The sequence below is a fragment of the Podarcis vaucheri genome (assembly GCF_965113315.1).
Source record: "Podarcis vaucheri genome assembly, chromosome: 4".
In the NCBI taxonomy this organism is placed as follows: domain Eukaryota; kingdom Metazoa; phylum Chordata; class Lepidosauria; order Squamata; family Lacertidae; genus Podarcis; species Podarcis vaucheri.
The window spans coordinates 27,394,383-27,408,284 of record NC_138762.1 but is presented as its reverse complement, the minus strand read 5'-3'; the positions used below and the strand labels follow the sequence as shown (position 1 = coordinate 27,408,284).

General features: G+C 43.0%; 2 protein-coding genes across 10 annotated transcripts in view; one reads left to right on the top strand and one right to left on the bottom strand.

The window, feature by feature from the left end:
* SHISA2 (shisa family member 2) overlaps positions 1-13,902 on the bottom strand; it is a 455,435-nt gene that overhangs the window by 161,998 nt on the left and 279,535 nt on the right. The gene's annotated exons all lie outside the window — the stretch shown is intronic.
* ATP8A2 (ATPase phospholipid transporting 8A2) overlaps positions 1-13,902 on the top strand; it is a 325,713-nt gene that overhangs the window by 65,356 nt on the left and 246,455 nt on the right. For 6 of the 9 annotated variants that reach the window (XM_082220253.1, XM_082220252.1, XM_082220254.1 and 3 more), the window contains exons 5-11: positions 1,032-1,077; positions 3,616-3,656; positions 5,696-5,769; positions 6,943-7,012; positions 8,065-8,192; positions 8,809-8,920; positions 10,631-10,796. In XM_082220253.1, the coding sequence (XP_082076379.1) occupies positions 1,032-1,077; positions 3,616-3,656; positions 5,696-5,769; positions 6,943-7,012; positions 8,065-8,192; positions 8,809-8,920; positions 10,631-10,796 (637 nt within the window). Of the gene's footprint in view, positions 1-1,031; positions 1,078-3,012; positions 3,095-3,615; positions 3,657-5,695; positions 5,770-6,942; positions 7,013-8,064; positions 8,193-8,808; positions 8,921-10,630; positions 10,797-13,902 lie in introns of those variants that run through there. The other 3 variants (XM_082220255.1, XM_082220256.1, XM_082220257.1) reach the window with 3 other exon arrangements.

The window sequence follows — 13,902 nt, the reverse complement described above, 5'->3', positions numbered from 1 at the left end:
TAAATCATAGGGCTCTTGTGTGGCTAAATGGAATAAGGATTGAAAAATACTATGCACTCTAAGAGGGCTATTGAGAGTGTTGGGTGAAAATTACTGTAATTTGTTAGTTTCCAGCGCTGTCATGCTTTACAGTTCTTGGTTTGCACTATAGCCTGTGGGGGATGTTGAAGTGAAGGCTGTTTACATTTGCAGGAACATAGGAAGCTGCTTTATACTGTGTTAGACCATTTGTCCATATAGTTCAGTATCTTCTACACAGACTGGCAGTGGCTCTTCAGGATTTCACACAGGGTTCTCTGGTGGTGCCAAGATTTGAACCTGGAACCTTCTGCCTGCAAAGCAATGGATGCCCTGCCTCTGAGCTATGGCCCCTTCTAGCTACAGTGGTATCTCAGGTTAAGTACTTAATTCGTTCTGAAGGTCCGTTCTTAAGCTGAAACTGTTCTTAACCTGAAGCACCACTTTAGCTAATGGGGCCTCCTGCTGCTGCTGCGCTCTCAAAGCACGGTTTCTGTTCTCATCCTGAAGCAAAGTTCTTAACCTGAGGTACTATTTCTGGGTTAGCGGCGTATGTAACCTGAAGCGTCTGTAACCCGAGGTACCACTGTACTTGAAACCAAAGGTGCGAACTCTTCCTAGTTGCCTCCACAAACTAGTGACTCCCTCCCCAATCCTCATTCCATTCTCTATATTGTGGGGATAATGATACTAGCTTGTCTTGCAAGGTGTTGTAAGACTTATCAGGATAATATGAAGCAGGTGGAGCTCTTAGCAAAAGCACCTTGCAAGTACAAAGATTCATTGTGTGCGCATTGGCTGATCAGCCCATTAGAGAGTTGAAAGGCCTTGATACATTTTGGAACTTGATGCAAACGGTACAGTTCTGTGTTTTGCACACTAAGGAAAATGTCAAGCGTAATAGAAGTGGTCTTGTCTCTCGGTTCCTCTGCTTTGCTTTAGCCTTTTGGGTGCACAGATCACTTTTCTCAGTGTTTCTCCAACTAAATGTTTGTACTTTGACTTCCCAATAGAAAAGACACAAGGCTGACAGTACGGTGAACAAAAAGAAAACAGTCGGTAAGATCTTCTTTTAATTTCCTTTTAAATAAAGTACACACAGGGCGGAAAGTCACAACCTGATTGTCTTATTTGTTATTTCATTTATTTCACAAAGTTTATATGCTGCTTGATTGTAAAAATACAAGCCCTCAAAGCGATTCACGAAAAGGATAAAATGAAATTATCAGTCAAAGACAGTTAAAACAAACGATTGAAAACAGTAGAAAACAACAATCGGCAATGGGGGGAAAATCAAACACATGTCAGCATTTTGCATGTCTGGATAAACTTGTCTATTTTTAGCAGGCACTAAAAAGAGTATAGTGAAGATGCCCATCTGATTGCAGTAGGCAAGAAGCTCCAAGGTGTAGGTGCTGCCACACTAAAAGATGGAGTTCATACAAATGCGGAACTAATATATAAGATTATGGTTTATTTCGCTCTCGATAAACCATGATCTTTAGCAAAGGTTTGTTTTGGGCTCACTGATCATGATTTACTTGAACTTTTGGAGGCAGCGCTAAGCTAAGGATCATGCTTCCTTCCTTCCATATGTTAGCAGGGAATGGAAAAGTTGTCCAGATAAAAGCATTTATAGAAAGCCAGCAGCTTTGGTTTACTATGACGTGCACAGTGGGTCAAAGATTACTTTTGGTTTCAATAATTTGTGATTTTTGACTGAATTCTAATATAACCTGCAAGAGAAAGAATTGGGAGAAAGTATATAATTGTTTAGATGCCACGTGTTGGTAATTAGTCATGATTGGAAGTTTTACCTTTTGCCTAATTATTATAAGTAGTACCTGATTACACTGCGCCAAGGGGGCACGAAACGACACTGCATTATCGTCATTATCAATTCTGCAAGAACGTGCCTTATCCCGCTTTAATTACTATATTCATTATTTCTCTTTGTGTTCCTGTTCCTTTGTCTTATTTGCTGTATTGTCATGGGCAATGGCAGATTCAAATCTAAATAAATGAAAATGAGAAATGCTTTATTTTGACTGAGTGAGTAATGCCGCATTCTGCATCATTTCACACAGCCCCATTGTCTCTAATTACACAAAGGTAGAAATAGGCATCAATTGGGTTGGAGCAATCAGTGACAATGCAGTCACCGCACTGGTCTCAAGCACCACCATGGTGTATAATTGCATAGAATAGTATATTGTATATGATGAGCTGCCTGAGTATATTTAGATCCGTTCCCTTAAGTGATTTTAGCAGTGGCAATCCATATCTGAGACAGAAATAATTACACTGGTTTATACAATTACTTGCAAGCTCCCGTTTTTAAATTAAAATGCGCAGTATTGACTTTGGGCTGAGGTTTTGGCAGAACATCAGGTTTTCTTTCTTTAATTTAAAGCATACTTTATGGGTCAAATTTCAGTGCCCATCCCCCCCCCCCATTTTAATGTTGTAGATTTATCTGAAATAATGACAGGTTATCTTGAGCTGGTTATGAGAACAAGCCTCCTCCCCTTCTGGGCCTGTGATTTCCTCCTCTTCCTCCTCTGCTGCAGCTTGGATCTGGCATTCAGAAACTTTCCCCTGTACTCTTTTATCAACTATAGCTTTCTGGGTCTGGTATACACAAAACACTAAAGCATGGCTCAGTGTTATGTGTGAACCTACCCTGGCCAGCCAAGTATGATTTATGAACTATTGTGAAAGGTTACTCACTAACCAAAGTTTTTAGTTAGTTTGTCAACCTTAGCTAACGTTAATCTTGGTTTAGTGTTACATATTGACTGGGCCTCCTCCTTAACTATGGCTGAGGAGTTGTCATTACCCAAAAGCTACAGAGTCACTAGTGAAGAACAGCAAAATATTCAAGCCACTCTCAAGACTCAGCACCTCTTGCTGGTGCATTTAACTGTTTTATGATGTAATTGTGAGGTTTAAGTGATTGCGTGATGTCTCAGCTTTAACTAAGTTTTATAGATGATTGCCAACATTAACCATGGATAGCCTTAGTCATGGTTTAGCATGTGCAAAGAAGGCCAGACCGTGGTTCATTTTAACGATGGTTAGTGGGAAGCAGCCGTCTTCAACCCATAGTTTAAGAAGCTGACTTATTTTTCTCTGGGTGTTTGGAGGATATACTAACTGTGGTTAATTCTAAACTGGAAGTTTCCAATGTGCTCTTCACAGTCACAATGGCAAAGACATGGGGAGTGTCCAGGGGCAGGCATAAGCTAGGCTTATTCTCACAATGCTAAACCATACAAATGTGGCCACTTAGAACTTCACATTAATGGAGGAATTTGGGATTGTTTCAGCAACTGCTAAAACAAATCTGATCCCTGGGGGAGTTCTGCTTGACCCCCAGTTGACAACCCAATGAAAAAAGAAAGCTATAGCATTAAAACTTGTTTGTAGAGCATTTTGGGGAGATGTCAGGGTCTTCTGAGCCTCCCCACTCTACTTTCTTTTTAGAATGATCAATGACTCATAGACCAATCAGTGATAGGGAACATATTAATATGTGATAATTTAAAAGAGAGAGAGAGAGAAATATGCAGTTTTCTTTTTTCCTTGTTCTTCCAGTTTTAAGAAATGGAATGTGGCAGAATATTATGTGGAAAGAGGTAAGAACTACATTTAAGATGTTTTGCGAATTAGATACTTTTTAAATCTTGTAATGAACTCATAATTTTGATCTGCACTGAGGTTCTAAGAATGGGAGCTCAAGTTTCTTAGTTCATATATCTTCACAGAGCAATTCTTAGTGTTTCTCAGGTCATATGTGCTCTCCCATTTTAAATCCCAAGCAAGGAATGATTACTAATTGTGTAATAGAAATGCATGTCTTCTTACTTGATATAGATGTGTCACTCATTGTTAATGGAAACAGAGAGGAGATGGACCACACTTAGAAAGGAGCCCTGGTAAAACGAGTTCAGAGTCCTATGTAGCAGTGGTTGGTTTATTTTCCAAGTGGTGGGTCCATATGCAGCCAAAATGGCGCCATCCATACATGGAAAAGAAACATGGTACCAGCATGACTGGGGGAACGCTAAGTTTTCTAGAAGTATAGACAGAAAACCCACAACTAAAACACCTCATTGAGTGCTGGAGCATGCTCAGTGTGACCATGTTGGTTAACTATTGGAGTAGAAAAATACAGGTGTGTATTTCTGGATTTGGATTGTGTCTGGGTTGATTTGTTTGTGGGTGAATCAAGGCTAGATCTCCAAATTCAGCCCAAAATTGGGTCAGGGTGGGGTGGGGTGGGTGGAGCTTGCACAGTCCTAGTTAATAATGCCTGTCTTAAATCCTTTTTTTTGGGGGGGGGGGAGAAGAGAGCCAGTAAGGCAGATCATGAAATTAAATATGTAAGACAGCATTTTCACAGCGTTAATACATTAGTAAAAATCCTGAAAGCCAGGAAGGATAATAGGGTACAATGTTGTCATTCAGCTCCTTCCCAATTTGAATACATCATATTTTATTCTAGAGTGCAGACTGCTTAAAATGGGAAGATGAAGAAGGGGCACATTTCATTTCACTCAGAACATGTATCGCCCTTCCGTTGGTATGATGTAGCTGCCACATTATGTAAACTAGGAACAAATTTGCAAATGAAAGTGAGAAGGAAACAAAACCCAAGCTGCTTTAATATGCTTCAACCTGAAAAGAGGAATATGTTTTAAAACATCGAAGGAAGCAAAACTTGGAACACCTTTGTTGGATAAAGTGAATTGGAATAAAAGGATGAAAACCTTTGGCTTAGTGCAATAGGACCATTCACTCAGGTTACATACAATCCTTCATGTGGTTATGCTGCTTATAGGCCATTGAAGTCCACTGGATTTAGCCTGATAGACCGCTGGCAGAGGGATGCGGGTGGCACTGTGGGTTAAGCCACTGAACCTAGGACTTGCTGATCAGAAGGTTGGCGGTTCGAATCCCCACGACGGGGTGAGCTCCCGTTACTCGGTCCCTGCTCCTGCCAACCTAGCAGTTCGAAAGCACGTCAAAGTTCAAGTAGATAAATAGGTACCGCTCCGGCGGGAAGGTAAACGGCGTTTCCGTGCGCTGCTGTGGTTTGCCAGAAGCGGCTTAGTCATGCTGGCCACATGACCCGGAAGCTTTACGCTGGCTCCCTTGGTCAATAAAGCGAGATGAGCGCCGCAACCCCAGAGTCGGCTACGACTGGACCTAATGGTCAGGGATCCCTTTACCTTTTACCTACCGCTGACAGATAAAACCAGGAAAAGAAAAGGGCAGAGTCAGCCATGCAATTCTTTACTCCTGGTGTCCCTGTCTATTCCACGTCTGCTCTATTTTCTCCCCAGCTCCCTCTTTCTCTTTGAGTCCCTGGATGCAGCCCTTTCCCCTCCCGTTTCGAGAACCTGCCTTCTGATGCCATTGCATCAGTGCCTGCTTTTTGCCACTTCCACTCAGGAGGCATTGCTGGCTGGCAAGAGGCAAAGACCCCAGACTCTGTCCTTGCAGCGAATGGGCTCCCCTTAAAACTGTGAATGCTCATTATAACACACCGTTGTTTCCCCGCTTCTCTTGGTATGGAGGATTGACTAACTAACAGTATGGATGGACTCTTGTCTTTCTCTCTGTTCCTTTTCTCTCTTTTCATGCTGCTGCACTCCTGCCCCTGGCTCAACAGGTGGCAGTGGGAGATTTTGTGAAGGTCACCAATGGGCAGCACCTCCCAGCAGACATGATCATTTTATCTACCAGGTCAGATATGCTGAGTGGGTGTGAAATGACGCTTCTGCTAAACTGAGGTTTTTAAAGAAACAATCTTTGCACTTTAAGAAATTTAGATAATATGGGACGGTCTTCCTTTCTCCCTTCCCTGAATTGGTTACATGCAGGCACCTTCAGCTCATAGGGGCAGCATCTGAATGTGCACTAGAGCAGCACACTGGCTGCATTTGGGCAATCCTGTTAAGCTGACATGCGAATACACAAACCCCCTTATTCCTTCCTCTGTGTGAAAGCTGCAATTCAACCAGGAAGCCTCTAATTAACCATAGTTTCCTGTTCACTGGGAAAACCTATGGTTACTAACTTTGGAACAAGTGAGCACATCAAACCATAGTTTAATATTCTGCAGAATTGCATGCTCTCCTATTAACCCTCTCCCGTTAGGTAAAGAGCAAGCAGCCAACTTCCCGTGTTCCGTGAAAGATACTTTCTTCTTTTACATATTGGCACAGATACACGAGGCTCAATTCCTTGTGCCCTTACTATTACAAGTAATGTCTGAATGGAGAAACCAGATGGGCTGAGAGGATGACACGGTTCCATCTCATTGCATCCGTTGGTCCTCAAGGCGGATTGCACTGCAGGGGAATGAACCACATAATTTGTTTTGCTTCTGTGGTTTCTCCATACAGATGTTACTAGAACAGTGTTATGCTGGAAGTGGGTTCTGCTACACTGCTACATAAATTGATGTTGCGTTATGGCAGAGTCTGGCCAGTGTCCCTTAATGGTATTTGTGCTGGACATTTCTGCAAAGGATTGCTTTTGGTAACATCAAGTTTTTCCCGTGGTGCACAGGATTTATTCATTTATTTAAATAGGCCTCAGTTCACCAGAGTCTGCATGTTCTGAAGGTGCTGTGTTTCCTGATTTTGTATAAAGCCTGCATTGCATTAATTTTTTGCACTGTTTGCATACTAAAAAATAAATAAAATCCTTATGATAGAGTTTGATTGTTTTTTAAACAAAACACCACAAATTCAGTTAACAGTTTTGGGAGAAATCACTGCTTGAATTATTGTGTGTTGAGCCAGTGAGTGTACCTTTATTCTTTCTTACTTATTTTGCAGGCACCTTTCTTTTTAGAGGTTGCTTCTTAAGCATGGTGTGTATGATATATAACATGTTGCTGTACTTTTACAGTGAACCTCAGGCGATGTGCTATATTGAAACATCTAATCTCGATGGGGAGACTAACCTTAAAATACGTCAGGTAAAAAAAACAACACAAATCTTTTGATTTTTTTGAAAAGTCGAGGAAATGATAACTAGGAATAGCAGAAATATTAGTTGGAATAAGAGGTTTGCTACAGCATGTCTGAATATTGGTTGTTCATTATAGCAGCCGTGTAAATATGTACTCATTGTTCAACTTAGCATAACCACAGCACCTATGAGAGGGGTATGGGAAGGCATTCTTGGGAGACTTCTTCTCCAGGGTTGTAGTCACAGGCTTAGGAACAGGTGAAGCTGCCTGATACCAAGTCAGATGTGATCTGTCTTGTCCAGTATTGTATACATCAGGACGGGGGGAATCTTTGGCCCTCCAGATGCCATTCCACTACAGCTCTCATCATCCTTGACCATGGACCATGGACCATGCTTTTTGAGGCTGATGGGAGATGGAGATAGACAATGGCTGGAGGGCCACAGGTCCTTTGTCTGGTCCACAGTGATTGGCAGTGGCTTTCCAGGCAGAGCTGTTGTCATCTGCTACCTCATCCTTTTAGCTGGAGAGAAACAGCAGGACCATCTGCATGCTTTAATACTGTCTCATGACTCCTCCAAAACTATGGCCTAGAATGTGCCTCTCCTTCGGTAGTGGAGAAAATGTCATCCCCAGCAACTTTCAAGGGGGTTGTCAAAAATCAGTTGGGGCAGGGGTTCATTATTTAAGATGAGGCAGCAGACGGTTTAGTCCTTTTTTATTATTTAAATGGGAAAGATGTTGTCTGAGCTGCATCCCAGCAGCATCCGCATTTGCCACAGCTTGGCACAATGGAAACGATATTCTAGTAGAACCAGGAGAGTCTTAATGCAGTGTAAGGCAGGCTGCTTTACATGATGGACCCTGAACCCGGGGTATCTAACATGCTGCCCCCAGATGTTGCTTGATTCCCATCAACGTGGCCAGCAGTTGGGGCTCGTGGGAGTGTTGAAGTCCCAACAGTTTCTGGAGGGGCACCATGCAATGTAGTCCTGTCCTAATTCATGAGAAGAGAAGAGTTTAGTTGATGACTGTGCCTGTGGACTGGTCCCTTGCAGGGTTTGACCCAGACTGCTTGCCTCCAGTCAAAAGAAGAAGTGATGAAAACATCTGGGAAGATAGAGTGCGAAGGGCCCAACCGTCACTTGTACGACTTCACTGGAAACCTGCGTTTAGATGGCCAAAGGTATTCCTTGGATAAAAGAATAACTATTGCCATGTTTAATGCACATCCCCCACACACCCCATGTGCCTAAGCTTTACTCTAGGATACTGGAGGTCTTTTCTCCCCCATGCGTGGCTATGCACATTTGAAGGGAGCTGGGAAGAGGGTTTGGCTCTGTATGCATGAGGGAATAGGATCACAGGGAATTGTGGGTTGTTGCCCAGGTTTCCCTCTGGTAGGGATGGATGAACCTATCCGTTTTGTTTTCTCTCATTTTCTTGTTTTTCCAATATGAAATTCTGTTCTCCATATTTCCACATTAATTAGATTTTTTAAAAATGTCCTCATGAAAATCCACCAGAATTTTAATGCAGGTTTCTTTAATTACACACATATTTGCATGAAAATTAGCCTAATACGTTCTTCTATTGAAACAAAATCCCTTAAGAAAACACATTTTTTGCATACTTTACCTAGTACACACATCTTTGTACACATTACTTGGTTGGGTAACTGCAATGCAAAATTCGCATTTAAAATTTATTTTAAATTTTAAGAACATCTTTGTGGTGCATCTTGTTTTTTGGACCATGTTGTTGTTTCTACCTCCAACCTTTTTCTCCTTCTTTATCCTCAGTCCAGTTCCGATTGGACCTGACCAGATCTTACTAAGAGGTGCACAGATAAGGAACACTCAGTGGGTTTTAGGAATTGTTGTCTACACAGGACACGATACGAAACTTATGCAGGTAAAGTTGGATTTCCATTAGCAAAGAGTAGCTTTGCCAGTTTTTCACCTCCGCTTATTTCTTTTCTTTCTATCTATCTATCTATCTATCTATCTATCTATCTATCTATTTATCTGTCATCTGTCTGTCTATCTATCTATCTATCTATCTATCTAGTTTATACTGGATTGTTTTTTTTTAAATAAGTGGTTTACCAAAAGATAAAACAGTGAACTTATCTACAAGAAGAATTAACAACATTAATTTAAGACTTTCAAAAAGTTAAAATAGCAATAAGCTTAAAAACAGATTAAAGCTCCTATCAACTTTCTAAATATCTAGGTAGGGTTGTCTAAACAGAGATGTTTTTAGCAGGAGCCAAAAAAGAATACAGCGAAGGCACCTGCTTGACATCAGTAGGCGGGGAGTTCGAAAGTGCAAGTGCTGCCACACTAAAGGATTGAATTCTTACAAAGTGGGAGACTTCTAGGGAGGATAAACACCACTCCTCTAGCACAGTGGTTCCCAAACTTCCTGCCCCACATAGGCCACTTGAAAGTTGCTGAGGTTAATTTTTTTTTTTTCTGCTTAGCAGTTGTAATGTGCTGTGCTAATTTTTAATTGTATTTTCACCGCTTCTTTTATTTCTTATATATTGTATTTTATTGCACTTGCAATTTGAATTCTGTGGAATCTGAATCGTAATACAATAAGATCCAATATAAGCAGTGAAAAGAGCAATACAAATACAATTAAAATACAGATGGATATTTAACATGGACCACTTGAATGAAGCTTGCAAAGATTTGTTTCCCAACGGTAGCCTCACCTCGCTTTCCCCAGGGGCGAGTTAAGACCTAACTGCCCAAGGGAAGGAAGAAGTGAGAATGTTTGTTGATTCTGGGGAAGACTAAAATCATAGCACTGTAGTGTTGTAAGGGGACCCAATGGTCATCTAGTCCAACCCCCTGCATTTCAGGAATTTCAGCTAAAGAATGGCCACCAAGGAAAGATGACCACTGCCATCCTGTTACGCTGCTGCTGAAAGAATTACACTTGCTGCAAATCAGATGCCAGGATAAGTTCAAGGCTCTGGTGTACAAAGTCCTGTATAACCTGGGACTAAATAATAGTCTCGTCCGTTCTATACCCAACTGATCATTGCACTTTGCAGGAGAGGGACTTCTAGGTAGAATCTCCAGCATCTCCTTGTATTTCTGGGGGAAGTTCCTGCCTGAAATCCTGGTGAGGCAGTGCAGGCAGTATGGGGCTAGATGGTATAATTATTATTATTATTATTATTATTATTATTATTATTATTATTTATTTATTTATTATTATTATTTATACCCCGCCCAGAGCGACTGGGCTTCCCCAGCCGCTCTGGGCGGCTTCCAAAAAAATATTAAAATACTATAATACATCAAACATTAAAAGCTTCCCGAAACAGGGCTGCCTTCAGATGTCTTCTAAAAGCCTGGTAGTTGTTCTTCTCTTTGACATCTGATGGGAGGGCGTTCCACAGGGAAGGCGCCACTACCGAGAAGGCCCTCTGCCTGGTTCCCTGTAACTTGGCTTCTTGCAGTGAGGGAACCGCCAGAAGGCCCTCGGTGCTGGACCTCAGTGTCCGGGTAGAACGATGGGGGTGGAGACGCTCCTTCAGATGTTCCTCTGGCTCTTATATGATGAGCTCGGTGAATTGATTCAGCTTCTCTGCCTGTTCCTTTCCAGAATTCAACCAAAGCTCCCTTGAAGAGATCAAATGTGGAGAAAGTGACCAATATGCAGATTCTCATTTTGTTTTGCATCCTGCTCGTTATGGCTCTAGTGAGTGCTGTGGGTGCCTTACTATGGAACAGAACACATGGAGAAGTCATTTGGTACTTTGGCTCAAACAGTAAGCAAGATCAGCATCTGTTTGTCTCTCTATGTGTGATCCTCTTATTCCAGAATCAAAAACACTGTCGCTTTAAGAGAACAAGTAAGACCACATCTGCACCACACATTTGAAGCACCATGATGCCGATTTAAACAGCTATGGCTTCCCCCAAAGTATCATGGGAACTGTAGTTTATTTAGGGTGCTGGGTGTTGTTAGAAAACCCCTATTCCCCTCACAGAGCTACAATCCCCAGAGTGGTTTAACAGTCAGTCCCTTTCCCCAGGAAACTGCGAGTTGTAGCTTTGAGAGGAATAGGGGTCTCTTAACAATGATTGGCACCCTTAACAAACTACACTTCCCAGGATTCTTTGGGGGGAGCCATGACTGTTTCAAGTGGCACCACAGTCTTTAAATGTATGGTTCGGATCTGGCCATGCACTGGTAAGCTAAGATACTCACCTTAACTTCTGTACAGTTTAACAATTAAATACGTTCTGTCTACGGACTCCCATATTGTGCTCACTTGCCCTCCCAGGCTTTTCCCTTGGTCTTTCAGCCTGAAAGAAGCAGCTGTGCATTGATGCCAAGGAAAAACACCTGCCCTTATTGTCTCAGCTGCTTACGGAGATCATTTTGCAGTGTTATGTATACAAGGGTAGGGTTGTGTTTTGTTTCCTCCTGGTCCTGTTTACCTCCCTTTAGCAGGTTTGGTTGGAACCGACGTACAAAAGGCTGAGAAGACAATAGATGTTGCTGGACAGAAAAGGGGGAGGGAAAGGAAGGCATTTGTGTTTCAGTGCCAGTGATCCAGAAATTGTTTGGGGCCAGCATAGGGCACTGTTCCAGGTTTCAACAGGTGAAGATGGAAGCGTCAGTGGTGGGGAAAGGATTATTGTGAAATTCACTGGAGTAAAACTGAAATCATAAGAAGGGTGTCTCTTTTAGATTCGGATGCATTCCTGGTCACTTTGCAGAAGTGTCTTTTCGGTTTATGCATTCTCTTGTCTGCTATAGCTAAAGCCCACAGTTTTTAATAGTATAAGGAGAGGTTTAAATCTTTCAGATTTTTCAGTTGTTTGGCTCTCTTGAAATCCTGGTTTGCAGCCATTTGGCACCCAGATCACAAGATCCTTAGAACTTGAAGCTTGTTCATTGCATGGGTTCAATAAAGAGAGTTGTGGTGATGCCATGATGTCAGTATTACAGCTGCTCTTGAGGAAGTGTGGAATCTGCCTTCCCTAAAGGTGCACTTCTTTACTGGGATATTGCCAGTTCCCCTCCACTCCACTGCAGTGGCATTAACGAGGCCTAAGTGCAAATGTGTGCACACCAGTGGTTTGAAGACCTTACTGATTGCGTTTCAAAGTGGGTCTCAGGTTTTTAAAATGCATTCCGGCTGCTGTCTCATGCTGCAGATGCTTACCAAAACAAAACAAACAAAACCCACCACACCATAGCAATAAATGCATGCCTTTTAAATACTGTGAACAATGCCGTTACTGGTGGCGATTGTCATTCTGAGTTGCTTTTCTCAGCTGTCATCTGTTGTTTCTGATTCTTTGCCCTTTGGGTGGCCGTGCCGAGAGAAAGCTCTTTGATCTCCTTGGAGGAGGGCATCAGCTCTCACCAATGACTTGTAGGGCATTCCTTGTTGGGCTGGCTTTGATGGCGTGGCTTCTTTGCAGAAGGCTCTTTCTGTCCTAATGGCACCTGGCTGCTCACTTCACCCCTCTGCCCTTTAAAAATAGATCTGCGAGAATTAGAACAAGACAAGTGGTGGGAGGAGAAGGGTAAGCAGGATGGTACAGTTCCTCTGCACAGGATCCTAAAGTGCAGGATGTGGCGTCTGATTGGCCACTGCGAGGACAGGAGGCTGGACCAGATGGGCCATTGACCTGATCCAGCAGGCGCCATTTGTGCTCTTATATTAGATGTGATTACATATTAGATTAGATTATATTAGAGTAGATATTAGATTAGATTAGGGACGCGGGTGGCGCTGTGGGTTAGACCACAGAGCCTAGGACTTGCCGATCAGAAGGTCGGCGGTTCAAATCCCCACAGCGGGGTGAGCTCCCATTGTTCGGTCCCTGCTCCTACCAACCTAGCAGTTCGAAAGCAAGTCAAAGTGCAAGTAGATAAATAGGTACCGCTCCAGCGGGAAGGTAAACAGCGTTTCTGTGTGCTGCTCTGGTTCGCCAGAAGCGGCTTAGTCATGCTGGCCACATGACCCGGAAGCTGTACACCGGCTCCCTCGGCCAATAAAGCGAGATGAGCGCCGCAACCCCAGAGTCGGTCACGACTGGACCTAATGGTCAGGGGTCCCTTTACCTTTACCTTTATTAGATGTGTAGAAGAGGCAGTGATGAAGGGTGGAAGGATGAGTTCCCACCTCCATATTTGCCATGGGATGATAATGCAGAGGCAGCGTTTGCAGGGCAATTTGCAGGTGTGGCTTATTTCCCCTACAACGCCATGCTCCTTTGCTTTCCCCCCAGCCCCTGGAAATAAGCCTTCTGAGTGAAAAGGAGGAGAATTGCTAAGGGAAGGGCCACAGCTCAGTGGTAGAACATCTGCTTTGCATGCCGGAGGTTCCAGGTTCAATCCCCAGCACCTCCAGGTATGACTGGGAGAGAATCCTGTCTGAAACCCTGGAGGTCTGCTGCCAGCCAGTTTAGACATTACGGAGCCAGATGGACCAGTGGTCTGACTCAGTATTAGGCAGTTTCCAATGTTCCTATGAAGGAAGAGTTAAGCCCTCCTCCTTCCCATGCCAGTTTATCCATTGCACATCGTTATATTATTCTGTGTTGCTGTTAACCAGGTAACACACGTGTGGAAATAGAAGCATGCATTTACTTGGGTTACGGTACAGTTGCACCCTGTTATTGCCTTGCGGTACAGGTTGTCAATGTGTAGCTGCTGTTCTCTTCTGAGATGCATTTGTGGAAAGCGGGGCTGTGTTTTGGGACGGGTTTGCACAGTGCTTTAAAAGGTGTCTGCTTCCTTGTATTTTATCAACATGTGCAAGGATGAATCTGAGGCAGCTCTGAGTCAGAAGCAAACTGCCAGAGGCATTTTCCCTTTCTTAGCCGTCATCATGAGTTAGCTGGCTGTTTTGT